This window comes from Coffea arabica, chromosome 2c (assembly GCF_036785885.1).
Source record: "Coffea arabica cultivar ET-39 chromosome 2c, Coffea Arabica ET-39 HiFi, whole genome shotgun sequence".
NCBI lineage: Eukaryota > Viridiplantae > Streptophyta > Magnoliopsida > Gentianales > Rubiaceae > Coffea > Coffea arabica.
In genome coordinates, this window is record NC_092312.1 from 8358236 (window position 1) to 8372515 (window position 14280).

The 14280-nt window shown below is 38.7% G+C and overlaps 3 protein-coding genes and 1 pseudogene across 4 annotated transcripts; 2 read left to right on the top strand and 2 right to left on the bottom strand.

Annotated features, from left to right (window-relative positions):
- The first annotated feature begins 553 nt into the window (after positions 1-553).
- Positions 554-2637, top strand: LOC113725680 (copper transport protein ATX1). Its single transcript, XM_027248979.2, has 3 exons — positions 554-738; positions 1425-1500; positions 2222-2637. Exons 1-3 carry the CDS (start codon positions 730-732, stop codon positions 2395-2397), a joined length of 261 nt encoding a protein of 86 aa, XP_027104780.1. The 5' UTR covers positions 554-729; the 3' UTR covers positions 2398-2637.
- A 152-nt stretch (positions 2638-2789) lies between these two features.
- Positions 2790-10105, top strand: LOC113725685 (pentatricopeptide repeat-containing protein At2g27610-like). 2 transcript variants are annotated; one of them, XR_011838894.1, is made up of 3 exons: positions 2790-5994; positions 8004-8099; positions 8955-10105. XR_011838894.1 is itself a non-coding variant. In XM_027248980.2 (1 exon), the coding sequence occupies exon 1, from the start codon at positions 3533-3535 to the stop codon at positions 5627-5629; it is 2097 nt and encodes a 698-aa protein (XP_027104781.2). In that variant the 5' UTR covers positions 2790-3532; the 3' UTR covers positions 5630-6323. The 2 variants fall into 2 exon arrangements, 1 of the variants encoding a protein (XP_027104781.2); XM_027248980.2 differs by lacking the exons at positions 8004-8099; positions 8955-10105 and having other exon boundaries at positions 2790-6323.
- On the bottom strand, positions 5606-9426 carry LOC113725683 (IQ domain-containing protein IQM3-like; annotated as a pseudogene).
- A 1773-nt stretch (positions 10106-11878) lies between the features above and the next one.
- On the bottom strand, positions 11879-14194 carry LOC113725686 (serine/threonine-protein kinase D6PKL2-like). Its single transcript, XM_027248983.2, has 2 exons — positions 13500-14194; positions 11879-12841 (listed from the first exon to the last, which is right to left on the bottom strand). Exons 1-2 carry the CDS (start codon positions 14108-14110, stop codon positions 12034-12036), a joined length of 1419 nt encoding a protein of 472 aa, XP_027104784.1. The 5' UTR covers positions 14111-14194; the 3' UTR covers positions 11879-12033.
- Between the last annotated feature and the right edge of the window lie 86 nt (positions 14195-14280).

Sequence of the window (14280 nt, forward strand, 5' to 3'; positions counted from 1 at the left end):
TGATATAGATGAGTCCATGATTTTCATCTATGGTTTAATATTCATACTAATCGTCTGAGACATTATAAATCAATTTATAATAAATCGATATTAATGAGGAAAACAAAAGCAAGTTTTCACAATCCTTTCGCCAATGATCTATTGAAACGTGAGGTGTGTGTGTGTGTTTTTTTTTTGTTAAAAAAAAAAAAAAAATCTTCTCACTTCTACTCACAACCAATCGTTTCTAAGAATTTTGATCATTGGATCAACTTCAACTATCAACATGAAACACTATAGTGAAATTCGGCCATGTAGAAAATTATAAAAAAAAAAAAAAAAGAAAGAACGTGATGATTTTCTTCATCTCCTCCAGATTCGGTAGTTCAATTTTTTATTTTTGGAGCTGCAAATATGCAATTCTTCACCTGTACTACTGTTTTAACGTCCAAGAGTACGCGTTGACAAAGAAAAGAATAATAATAATATTTACAACGGAAGTCGTGTGCGATTACGCGACATGAAGATGAATCAAAATTTAAGGGTATTTTAAAATCCCGATTCGGCTGACTTCTCCAATTTATCTGCGCAGAATTTTTTATTTTGCAATTTTTTTTCCTTCTCCCTCTTCGTCTTTTTCTCAGTCTATAAATACCCCACCTTCCCGAAGACTTGAAAATTTAAGGCTATCCCACGTATCGTACTTCTATCTCTCGGCATTTGATATTTTTAATTCAGTCATCAGCAATCATGTCTCAGGTACTCCCTCTTCTTCTTCTTCTTCTTCTTCTTCTCTCCCTCCGATTTCTTGTTTGGTAGCATTCATGATTAGTTTTGTAAATTCAGGCGGAATCAGGTTGCGAAGCATAATCTCATAGTTTAGCTAAAAGTTTCCCGTTAGTTGCCCTACCCGAAATTTCTCGAATTAGAACTGATTTGGGTGCCCTAAGATTTAATCGGGGTAATTTGCTTCGTTGAAATTAGGCTATTTTCCGTGTTCTTGTAAGATAATGTGGTTAATCATCTGTTCTTGAATATTTATGTATGTAAAAGTGTCTGTTATTTTTTAAAATGTAATACAACGCTTTATCACCGCTATCATTTGGTTCTACCGAAGCATCGAGCAGGCAATTTGCAGTAAAATTAGATGATCAATTTATGTTTGGACTAGCAAGTTCAGTAACTTTGTGTTTATTCTTCAGTGATTGGATGCTTAATTGCACTGGTCAAGGAAAAAAAAAAGGGAAATTATTATTTCCAAACACTCTATCTGGAAGTTCCGGTTGAATTAAGCATTTCTTTTAGCTAATTTATTTGCTGAAATCTGCATTTTCCAGACGATACTTTTGATTCGACGATACTGTGGAAGTAGCATGGGAATATAAGCAACGTTTTACTCGACTTGTAATTCTGACCTTAATATTTCTCATTTTCCATGTTTGCAGACTGTTGTCCTCAAGGTTGGCATGTCATGCCAAGGCTGTGTTGGAGCTGTGAATCGGGTGTTAAGCAAAATGGAAGGTTTGTCAACTTGCCTATTCTTCTACTATCCTTCATTTGATTGTTTGTCATTGACACCACTGACTTTGAAACTATCAATGAGGAAAATCTGTGCCCCCTGACCATGTTGATTATGCCCTTTGGATGTGCAATATAGCCTTTTGCTGTAATATCTTGTCAGAAGTGTGCAAAATCTGGTGGCCACCTAGAGAAATTGGTTAGCTGAGTTGGTGCTTGATTTTACAAATGATTTCTCAACTGTCAAATAAGCCTGTCCCAGAACTTTCATGTTCTTGTAAAGTAATAGAAGTGAAGGTTTGTTGATTGATTAGTCGTTCAGTGCTTATTTCAGACTGCATGGTAGCCGGCTTAATAATTCCTGACTTTGCACCAGGCCATAGTTTCAAGTGCTATTTTGATCAAAAGAAACTAGTGATATTTGCATTCAGCACTTGGCCGTTTCTTTGTTAATTGTCCAAAAAAAAAAAAGATAGAAGTTTGCTAATATAGAGCTGAGAATTTAAATACCATTCATATAGCAAGTGATTCGACTATATCAGACTCGTAAACCGCTGCAGACTCTGCAATATTCTATTATTTTTATCAACTGATCACATGTTGAACATTGTTCTATATATAATATTTGACGGTCTTTACTTCTTATAAAGATGGAGTGGTCTTTACATGTTGAACATTGGTTTACGTATAATATTTGACTTGCGCTTTGTCGTAATACTTTCAGGCGTGGAATCATTTGACATTGATCTTAAGGAGCAGAAAGTGACAGTAAAGGGTAATGTACAGCCTGAGGCAGTCCTTCAGACTGTTTCAAAGACCGGGAAGAAGACTTCTTTCTGGGAAGAAGGAGCATCAGCTGCACCTGAATCGAAGCCCGCAGAAACTGTTGCAGCTGCATAATTTGGGTCACTAGTGGCCAGAAAGCTGTTGCTTTCACTTATTATGTTACTCTTAAGGAGCTAAAATGTATGTTACGGGTCAACAATAATAAACATGTACAATACCTCGGTGTGTGGTGTTCAGTATTCGCTAATTAACTGTAAGCTCCATTTATCTTTTATTTGAGATGTTCCGTGCAACAGAAACTAGAAAGTGTTTTGGCTGTCTAAATTTATCAAGGTGCCGATATTCATGTTGTAACTAAGTTTTTCATTTGATTTTGTGGTATACTTCCAACATCAGTAAATCAGGAACCAAAGGGATACGAAGAGTGTCAAGGTCATGCGAAACCTTGAATTTCATGTAATGGTTCTTCTGGTTAGATTGGCTAAAAAAAAGTTGTCGCTAGCCATTCCCAACCATAAAAAGCCATGCAGGACCTTGATATTTGGATTGGTTTTTTCCTCAGCCACCATTAGTTGTTTCAATTTTGAGTCACTTGATTATGGGGCCGTAGGTAGGATATAATCGAGGACTTGGCTGGTAGTCTTCAAAAAATCAAGAACCCATATGGAAGATATTTGCTGCCCATCATTATTATCTATGGATTTGGTCATCTGCTCGCTTGTCATTAAATCCATCCGTCAGCATCGTCCTAGGCCATAACCTTGTGCGTTAGCTATAATATCAATGATTTAACATGCATGGGGTGATAGAGCTTTGCAAATGCATTTCTGATTTATTTATATATCTCCAAAAAAAAAAAAAAAAAAAGTTTCGGAAGCGTAGCCATTGCAAACTTAAAAGTGGAAAATCGGAAAACGGAAATAAATTTGCCGCCTTGAGCTTGGCATCTATAGACACGGCTAACTAACGTAAAAGTCGTACAAAGTCAAAAGAAGCCTTTTGTTTTGGCAAGAAAAAGACAAGCTTCCAGCCTCGTATGGCTTTTTTTTTCCTTTCCTTTTCTTTTCTTTAATTTGATTACTTTTTCTCCACGCTTTCACGTACGTGCAGTTTTCAGCTACCATAAGAGATACTAATATGTCTAATTGCTTGCAACAATCCACTGTTTAGAGACGAAAACAGAAAAAGGAAGTTGTAAGGAAAAGAAAGATGCCCATTAATTCCATAACAGAACACCACAATAGCCATCATGCAGTCCTTTGCTTCCCTCTTGCAGCATTGCGCCAAGCACAAGCCCATTTTCAGCGGCAAAGCAGTTCATGCTCAGCTTATCAGGTCCGGATTTATCCCAGATGTTTATACAAACAACCATTTGCTCTCGATGTACCTACAGTTGGGGCAGATGGGCTACGCTCAAACCGTGTTCGACATAATGCCAAAACGAAACGTTATCACTTGGACGACGTTGATTTGCTCGTTTTCTCAGATGGGTCTCTCGGAAAAAGCCTTAAGTTGCCTGAGGTCAATGGTTCTTGAAGGGTTTTTGCCGAACGAGCATACTTATGTTGGTGCTATATCTGCTTGTGTTAATACAAGGGCTGTTAGTATTGGGAAGGAAATTCACGGGAGGATATATAGGACTCAGGATAGTTTGAATAGCTTTGTCAGTAATTCTTTGGTTAATTTTTACGGCAAATGTGGGTTGTTGAAGTCGGCTAGGCTTGCATTTGCTGCTATCTTTGAGCCTAATTTGGTTGCCTGGGCTTCACTCATATCTTGTTGTTTTCAGTGTGGACAGAACGAGGAAGGTCTGAAATTGTTCTTAAGGTCTTTGAGGGTGGGAATGACTGTTAACGAGTTCACTTGTTCGAGTGTTCTGGGTGCTTGTACTATGTTGGAAAATTTGGAACTTGGGAAGCAAATCCACTGCCTAGTCGTTAAGTGTTGTATTCTAATGGATCAGTTTGTTATTACTGGGTTGGTAAATTTTTATGCCAAGTGTGGCCAATTGGAAGCTGCACATCAGGCTTTTCTAGAGGCTAATGAGCCACATTTGTCGGCTTGGACTGCGTTAATAGGGGGCTGTGTACAACAGGGAAAGGGGAGGGATGCTATTTTACTTTTTCATAGGATGCTTTCTTCTGGTATGAAACCAAGTGAGAAAACTTTTGCATCTGTCTTTGGAGCCATTCATGATGGAATGGATGTACGAGTTGGTAAACAACTTCATTCTTTGATCATAAAATTAGGATTTGATTCATTTACCGTAGTCTGCAATACAACTTTGGCTTTTTACATTAAAAGAGGTCTTGTTGAGGAGGCTCTGAAGACTTTTTATGAGATGGATGAATATGATATTGTCACGTGGAATGCCATGATTACTGGCTTTGTAGGCTCTGGTCATTATGAAGGAGCAATTCAGTTTCTGCGTGACATGCTTTTTGAGGGTTTTGACCCTAACCTTTATACCTATTCTAGCCTCTTGAGCATTTGTGGGGATTTACCAGCAGTCCAGTGGGGAAAGCAAATTCATTCTCGCATTCTAAAACCTGGATTTGATTCAAATGTGGTTGTTGGAAGTGCCTTGATTGATATGTATGCCAAGTGTGGACATATGGATGCTGCTAGGAAAGTTTTTGATACATTTCCTTCAAGGAACTTGATTTCTTGGAATACCATGCTGGTTGGCTATGCTCAAAATGGGTTTGCAAAGGAAGCTTTGGAGATCTATGATATGATGCAAATGAATGGGGTTAAACCCAATGACATCACATTTATTGGGGTGTTGTCTGCCTGTGGTCATGTAGGCCTTTTACAGGAAGGATTGTGCCACTTTAACTCCATGATTGGAGACTACAGGATCACTCCAAAGGCAGATCATCTGGCCTGTATGGTCAGTCTATTTGCCCGCCATGGACAAACACAAGAAGCTTTTGATTTCATAAGGCGTTTTCCAGGAGAGGCAGATAAAGTTGTCTGGTGCTGTCTTTTGTCAGGCTGCAAAACTAATAAAGATGTGGTTTTGGGGAAATATGCAGCTGAAAGGGTATTAAGTATTGATCCTGATGATACTTCAGTGCATATCATGTTATCTAATATTTATGCAGGCTTAAGGATGTGGAATGAATTGGCTGAGACTAGAAAATTGATGAAGGAGAAGACACTGAAGAAGGACACTGGGTTCAGCTGGACAGAGTTGAAGAACAGGATAGTTCTGTTCTCTGCAAGTCAAAATCCACATCTTGAGCAAAACAGTCTCCATGAAGTTTTGAGTGGATTGGCTGCCCAGTTGGTTGATGAGAAATATGTTCCTGAAATCATGTTCTCGTTGCAATGTGGTGAGTAAATATCTTGATTTCATCTGGTGATAAACCTTACAATTTTATTTGGTGGCCCATGAAGAAGAAGGTTGTGGATCAATAATTGACCCTTTAGGAAATTAAATATCCATGGGTAAACTTACTTTCACATCATCTTGCAAGGATTTCTTAATTTCAGAACTTGGGAAGTAGATTGAGGGGATGGTGAACTCTGAAGGTCCTTGGATGAGAGGTGAATGAACTTCAAGGCTCGCTCTTTTAAATTATGTGGATAGTCAGCAATGCATCCAATTCGTGGGCCGGCTCCTGTTGACCATTTCAAACTTACTTGGTGCCCTAGTTGATTTGAATTTGCTTCTCTGTTGGACTCAATCCTCTGCAGTAATTCTTTGTGAGTAACTTCTGGGCACTGTCAATTATTGGATAGAGTCCTTATCAAGTTGCTTGTTGGTGGTTTAATGCTATATGTAGAAGATTCGAAAGGCAGGTCTTCCTCAATAACATTGGCTATCTGAAGTTTATCGTCTTCATACTCCTTTGCATGGGGAAGTACCTGCCTGATGTAGGAGGAGGTCAGACATGCAACCATTACTGCACATTTTATTAGTCAAATAGACTCTATATAAAAGGAGTAATACAGGCAGCAATGGAAGGTAATGGCTTAAGCTCATTGATATTGTGGTACAAATTCTTTGACAGCAAGGTTAGCTCATGGCAAAATGCATCGTTAGTGAATCAGCAGAGCTGATATGGCATTCTCATTAACAGAATTGGGTGAAAAGATGCTCTAGCTTTTATACCTGAACCTCTTCAAGATTGACTCCTTTGTCTTTGAGAAAGGCCAGGAAGATGCCAAGATTCTCATTTGTTGGTCGGTAATGTCCACTGTGTGTTGAGATTGACTGAAATAGAGATAAAGTAAAGTTTTTGTTTCATTTCTTAGTGTGTCACACAGATAAATGAAATTCATATTCTGTCATGTTAAATGATCCTTTTTTCACGTCTAAACGAGGTAGATACACACTGTATACTTGGAAAGCTTATTTATAATAAACTATCAGTTTACATTTTTTTCCATTGCTTGTTTTTCATTTAAGTCTCTCAAATTAGTCTGATGAAACGATTTGTTTTGGCAACCTTGTGATGCATATATAATTGAACAAGTGTTCAACCATGAAGACTAGCCACTGTAGTGTTACTTAAGTTGTACATTTCTTAGAATTTATTCTTGAAATTCCTTGTTTCATCATGATTTTCAGACATGAATTTTGTGACCGAAGAGCTAACTAGAAGTATACACATGCAATGCATGCATGCTGGACCATACTTAAGACCACCAAACCGTCTCAAATGAGTTTTACTATAAAAGCTTTCAACGAAGACCCAGGTTCATATCTTTCATTCACTCAGATGTGAAAAATAATCCTTGACCTCAAAGGGAAAACAAATGCACGACTCTGTTCCAATTGCACTCTTCTGACATGAGACGTGAATGGACCATCTTCACTAATATATTGGATTTTTGGTTTGTGAGGATGTGTGTGTTTCCCCATTATCTAGAATAAATATTAGTACTGCACCTTTACTTTTCCATGTTCTGCTACAAGTCTCCCTGCAGCTAGAGTGGCACCTCCGGCTAGAAAGCTGGAATGGTGGAAATACCCCTTCTTTTTCTTGGCACAGAGAAGCTGAAGTTAGTTGCTTGATACCAAAGTTAATGAAGCATCAACCTAAGAAATTGTCGACCTTGTTCTATTATGATCTCACCTCAGCAGCATACAACCTTTTGGAGGCACTCATCACAAATATCCATTTTGCACGTTTTAATCCACTAGTTGTGTTGAGAAGATCTCCAGTTTGTTTGTGTAGAAAAGTACCTTCAGCTATTACATATTCATAATGCAACCTCTCTTGCTTGTTTTGGTAACAAGGAAAGAAAATGAAAAGAGAAACACGTAAATGTGTCAAATGTGACAAGTTAAGAGACTATTTAAAACCTTTAAACCTTGTTTAGCCCTTTTAATTTCTTTCTTTTTTATATTGGCTGGCAGGAGATATGGGCAAAAGCATTCTAGTGGTGTTCTTTTACTCTCGAATAGTTAATTGTAAGCCTTATAAAAATTGAGAAACTCGAAATTCAATAAGCATTGTACTAACATCACTCTATCATATTTCCTCTTGATTACTTTGCATGTATTTGTTAACTATAGCTGAGACAGGGTAATTAAACTGGAGGAACATGTTACAGCGAATATATGCACGAGTCTCTGAAGATATTGTCAGAAAGGCACCTATATATGCTTTTTTGATGTGTGATTTTCCTACCAGGTGTTGAAAATAACTGAATGTGTTCCATAATTGATTTCATATATAATCTAATCTGATACTGAGTTCATACAGGTCCGAGATATTTGATGCATTGTTGCCGAAGCTTTGATCTGGGGCATTCATCAAGGTCAAGTTTTGTACCATCTCCAATGTCCAACCTGCAAAAAGGTAACTATAAGCTATCCCACTCAGTGGAAGTATAATTATCTGGGTGCAGCCATTTCCAAACGAGATCAAACTATCAAAACTTGACAGTTCACGACTCCTCTATTATAAGTATTTAGGTGCTTCCACAGTTTCCCTCATTTGTGGTTTTGATTAGTGAAGCCTTATAAGCAACTTAATTTACCTAAACGATTACAATAATCAGTTTAACAGTTCCATCTAAGGTACGACTATTAGATTAGTCTGATCTGTTGACTTCTTTATAAATTGCTTGGATGGTAGTGGAAGTCCGAATTTCATACAAATGCCACATAAGAGGCAAGAAAAGTTTATTCCATCTCTGGGTAGGAAGGTTGAGAAGGAAAATACAAATCATATCGCATTTAACTGTGATTTAAGGGCACACTTAGCCAGAGGTGCATGTGATGGAGGATAGATATATTGATGTGGAATAATATAGGGAAACATAATAAGTTGTCCAGTAAATCTAGTAAGCAGTAGCGGTAAGCATTAATGTTAATTCTCATTGGCAAGCAAAGACTAAAGTTTAATGTTATGACTTACCAATAGAAAAATGGCTGTCCTGTATCTCTTCCAAACCATTCATCGTAGTAAATATTCAAGTTATGACCGTACCTATGCCTTGGATCAACCTGTGATCATGAGGATGAAATGATTATGACAGTTAACAATGATAATCATGTAATACATGCTGATGATGATAATCAAATGCCTGAATAGATGAAAAGACTAGGGCTTATTGAAAGTTTTGTGATGTGTACTTACAGCTTCAATCCAATGTTGAAAAGCTAACTTTCTGGCCTTATCATCCTGAGATAAGCCCTTTCCAACCTACAGAAAAATAAGATTCAGCGAAGAACTTCAGAGTTCAGAAGTACAAGGTCGGAGCAGGGGGGGCCTTAAACTTCAATTTGTACATCCTAATGCTTGCCTTTGAAGCAATTAAGCTGATCCTATTCCACCGAGAGGCAGCTGTTTCAGGTTTTGAGAAATTGAAGAAGGATATGGTGCTATGGTTGAGGCGAGCATAATCTATGGCATGCCACCTTCAAACAATACCATAGCAGGGACAATTAAGGTATCATTGTTAAATGGTTCTTGATGACCATGAACTACATTTATGGGTGAAGAACAGAGTGTCAATGACCTACCAGAGCTCTTCTGCAACAACAGCTGAATCTGCTAATTTACGGCGGGTGCGATAACTCCTATACACCTTTTGCAGCTTCACTGCTGCTGTTCTGGATTCGGAATCATCATTTTCTTTAAGTGATTCTGAGGTTGACAACGATTGGCCATTGAGCTCCATCCGGTGTTGAAAACAGGAGAAAAATGGACATCTATTATTATGTTATATAGTACTAGCATTTGGTTGCAGTAAGTTGGTGGTGTTGTTTAATGAGTAGTTTGACAAATCAAAGACTTGAAAGGACAGCTAGTAACTTGGTGAACTGTTAAGCAAAGATGGACGAAGAAAGGACAGTGAGAATGGAGAATTAGAGCGAGCGTCTTTTAGGCTTTAGCCTCTGCAAAGACAGTCCACTCTCAAATTGCAGGGCTTCATTTCTGATTTAAGGTTTCTTGTTTCCCTTAGTTTCAATCTACTGCCGAGTGCTTCTGCAGAAGTACTGGATGCCTGTTCTACGGTTATACGCTCTCAACATTCAATTAGTGTTATCAATCAAGCCAGCAAGTGATCTCATTTTACTGCATAATCCAGTGGGACCCCATTCAAGCCACCCGAGTAACATCAAACACTTTCCCTTTTCTGATTACTGAGATTTGGTGGTCCAATTCCTTAATGTAGTTTAGGTCAAAAGTTCAACTTCCAACTCCAAGCCTCCAACTAGCTCTTACTCTCCATAGCCCACCTCAAACCATTATACGTTGACGTTTTATGCGTTTTATTCTTTATGGTGCCTGTCTCACCATACTATAAAAGGACAATATGTCTTTTAATGCAAGGACCTAAGCGTCGTAATTGTAGAGATTAGCTTGCACAAGTGGTGTTGGGAGAATCATGATGGCATGCTTAATCAATTATTTGGAATTTGGCATGTGAGGCCCCATCTCACATTGGTGGCAAGAAAGGTTTATTTTATAAGCTTCGATCCATAATTAATTAAATAATTTGAGTTAATAACTTCGCTGAAAAGTTTTTGGGCCACTCTTTAAATCCAAGCATTATATTTGGTACAAAATCTATGATTTATGTGTCATGTTAGGTGAAAGTCACTTCTAAAATTGATGCGAGCCACCTTTGGGATCCACGCAACAATTTGAAATATAATCAGATGCTTCTAAAACCCATATGGACTTTGGATTATGGCCAAATGCCTCTAAAAGCTCATATAAGCCACTTCTGGAGGGGATCTATTGATAGTTTAATCAAAATATAGGAAGGGTAAAATGTGATTAACCCTTTGGATTATAACCCGACGCAAAAGAAAGGATTATAAGCTTGGATGGGAAGAAAGGAAGACAAGAGGCTACATGTTTTGGCTTATAAATTAGTAAGTAATATAAGTTAGATCATTTTCAATCCCCAATTTTGCTTTCGAATTGTTGGTCTCTATCCCTTGATCCGGACAAGGCACGAACTCAATCAGATTCGCTACTTACTCACAATAACTGATAAATTTGGTCAACTAACGAGTTAGTCTTTACGGTCTACTGGGAAAAAAAAATTTCATGGTAAAATGTACTCGAACAAACGATTACGATAATGATACTAAACAACATCAGGCAACGCAAGGAAAAAAAAGAAAAAAGAAAAAAAGAAGGATATCTGATTTACTGCGCAAATGAGCAGGTATACCGCCAGTACCAGCAAGCACAAAAAGAAATGTATCGTGATATTGCCATTTATTTTGGCTTCTTGAATTTGCATGATCGGAGTTTTGCTAAATCCAGCATAAGAACTTGGTGCAAGTGTTTTAAATTTTTCTCTGAATTCACTGAGATGTACAACCACCAAGAAGGAAAATGAAGAATGACAATGGAGCTGAGACAAGCAACCGAGGGAGTTCCGATGGTCAACATTGAGATTTGAGCCTGCCTTCAATCGTTCAGGTACTTCTACCTATTTGATAACCCTGTTGCCTGGAAAGATGACTAAGGATAAATGAGGTCCAATTATATGTGATGGGTATTTGAACCCTCATCTTGCAAATGGAAGGGACCGGTAGGATGAAGATAATACATAGTTTTCCTTCTAGCTATCATTACTACTACAAAACGGGCTTTTGGTGAAAATGTTTGTAAACGAAAGCCTTCTGTTCAAGATTTTCATGATTATTTTCCGGTTAAAACCTCTAGGAAAAGTCTATCAGAAATTAGAATATCGTTTTCTAAGTTTTCCTGATGAATATGTAATGTATAGATACGATGGTACTGGTGTTTCTGGAGTCCTCTCCACCAAGTCGCGCATTATCTGGAAGAACAGCTTGGCTACTCAGTGCTGAAAGTGTGCTTGCACGGATACTTCTTTCTCTTCCCGTTGCGCAGTGGTTTGAACAGTGATCTTTAGATTCGGTGGAGTTGAGAACATTGAATCCTGACTGTTCTTCTGGAGTTGTCAGAAACTAAGTCTAGCGATTGCGTGTAAACACGCATTCACAGGTGCATAGTTACGGCGCGTAGCTAGTAAGATTTTAATTTAGATTTGGTTTGAGGATTGTTATACCTTGTGTGTGAAGACTTCTAGATTTAAAAAATGCAAGTGTTTTAAAGGCATGATCTGTAAAGAATAACTACGCCTATAGAAAAAGTTTTCGTCTTTCTGATGTCTGCAAAAGAGGTGATCACACTTGATAGTTGGTAATCAATGTTTGTATACATGTATGCATATCAGTACACATAAACCTATGCAATAATTGAAAAACTTTCATCCTTGAAGTATTAAAACACAGACAATTCAGTAATATTCTACAGAAGCATCATAATGATCAGAACTGGAGACCAAATCCTTGTTATTGGTTGGCTGGGGAACGTGAGGCGGTTCTGTACGTCTCAACAGAGCCCAATTCACCCCGTCAAAGAATGGATGGTTCTTGATTGCTGTAGCCCCCATTGTGGATCCCATTCTCTTTGTGGGGTTCTTGATCAAGAGCTTAGCCATCAAATCCATGGCCGAGCTGGACACAACAGGCTCCTTGGGGAATTCAAGGGATCGAGCCACAATGTTGGACAGGGTAAACTCATTATCAAGCCCCTTAAATGGTGTCAAACCATAAATTAACTCAAAGATGAATATCCCCAGTGTCCACCAATCCACTGCACTGCCATGCCCTTCCCCTGATACAACTTCCGGGGCTAAGTATTCATGGGTGCCCACAAAAGACATCGATCGAGCCTCGATTGGCTCTGCCACTATCTCGAGGGCCCTCCTCTGATGACCTTGCCGCCTCTTTCTCCTCCGCTTATTCTGGAAACATGAAACTGCTGGCACCATACATCTGGGTAGAATGCAATATGACTTGGAAGATAGGTTTGCCTCGACTGTACAAATCTTCGATTCACCGATGTTCAGTGTTAATGGGGAGCTTTCAGGAACAAGTTGAGCCGTTGGTTTCGAATTGTCACATTTTAGGGAGAGATCAAAATCTGTCAACATTATGTGACCATCTGTTCTTACGAGAATGTTTTCGGGCTTCAGATCACGGTAGATTATCCCTTTCATGTGTAGATACTCTAAAGCAGCCACCACCTCTGATGCGTAGAACCTAAATAGTATTAACAAGCAAATTAGTGAAAATGTCAACCATTTGTAGCTAACTGAGTTTTGTTGAGTACTAAACAGAGTTAATGATTATTTTTAAGACAAGAATTTGGCTGTATTAGTTTACAAAGTCTGCAAACACGATTCCCTTTACAAAAAGAAACAAAAGTACACAAACAAAATGATTTTTACAAGAAAAAAAAGAGAGAGAGAAAGTCCAACATATGAATTATGACGCAGGCCGCGACTGAAAATGGGAAGACAAGAGACTGATAAAAAGTCTAACCAACTCATAGTTTGTGAGCCCACCATGTCATAAATTATTAGGCAATCGTACATTCATTTCTTAATGACAAATAAATGGAGTATGAACACAAAATTTAAAAACAATTATAATAATGTTATTTTCAGAGCACAAATGCCTGAATGTTATTTTTCATCCACCTCCAACCTTTAAGAACTAGAACAACGATTAAAAGACTTATGCAGCAGGCTTATTAGTCTGAGTTTTTGGATTTAAGAGTGTTTGTGGAGAGTGAAACTGATTAAGTTCCAAAAAAGTTTTAGAAAAATAAAATATTGAGATACGTATGAAATGACAAACATGAAAATGACATAATGTGGTGGAAGATTTGCAGCCATGCAAGAGAAGCAATACTAACCGGACGGCAGCCTCATCAAAACGTCTCCCTGGCTGCCGTTGTCGCAGAACGTGAAGGTCACCGCCGGGACAAAACTCGGTCAACAAACAAGACCACCTAGCGGAATCCAACGTGGTATAGAGAGTAGGCAGAAACGGATGGTCCAACATTTCCAATATTTCCCTTTCAATCCTTGCCCTACCCTCTTTACTCCGCTGTGCCAGCTCTTCTTTATCCATCACTTTAGCTGCAAACATGCAACCTCTGGCACCCTTGAGCTCCACAAGATAGACAGTGCCAATGTCCCCACTCCCAAGTTTCTTGATGAAAGACAAGTCTTGGAGGGTGATCATGTTTACATCTGAGTGAATACTACGTATGGCAATCCACCCGGGATCCCCGTTTGCCGTTGCATGAGGCTTATTGAAGGATGAGGTGTGCCCTGATGCTACCCAGTTGAAAGCTTCGGATGCTGAGCTTGTACTGATCTTTGCTTCAATACCAACGGGAGGGGCAGTGCTTGTGGTTGTCGTCGAGGTCGTGGAGTCGAAACTCGGCGTGTCGCGGTCGTTTTCGGCATTTTCTGCCGATTTTCGTGTCTTTTGAGGAGGCGGAGAGGCTGTTTCAATCATCACTGAAGACGGAGCAGTTTCCTGAAAGGGTGAGACTCGAGAAGCTGAGTGTTATGATGCTGAGAGGAGAAATGGAAGCATTATTTGAAGGTTAGGGGGTTGAAAAGAACAAAAGAATGTGAATTTGGGCCGGCAATTTGTGGTGTGGTCAATCTGCCAGCTGTGTTCTG

What these genes read in the sequence shown, in the direction of transcription:
- LOC113725680 (XM_027248979.2), top strand. An exon ending in GGTGTTAAGCAAAATGGAAG is followed by an intron (nt 1,501 to 2,221) that starts GTTTGTCAACTT and finishes TAATACTTTCAG; the next exon opens with GCGTGGAATCATTTGACATT.
- LOC113725685 (XM_027248980.2), top strand. Translation starts at nt 3,533, where the DNA reads ATGCAGTCCTTTGCTTCCCTCTTGCAGCATTGCGCCAAGCACAAGCCC.
- LOC113725686 (XM_027248983.2), bottom strand. Translation starts at nt 14,110, where the DNA reads ATGATTGAAACAGCCTCTCCGCCTCCTCAAAAGACACGAAAATCGGCA. An exon ending in TTTGATGAGGCTGCCGTCCG is followed by an intron (nt 12,842 to 13,499) that starts GTTAGTATTGCT and finishes AATACTATTTAG; the next exon opens with GTTCTACGCATCAGAGGTGG.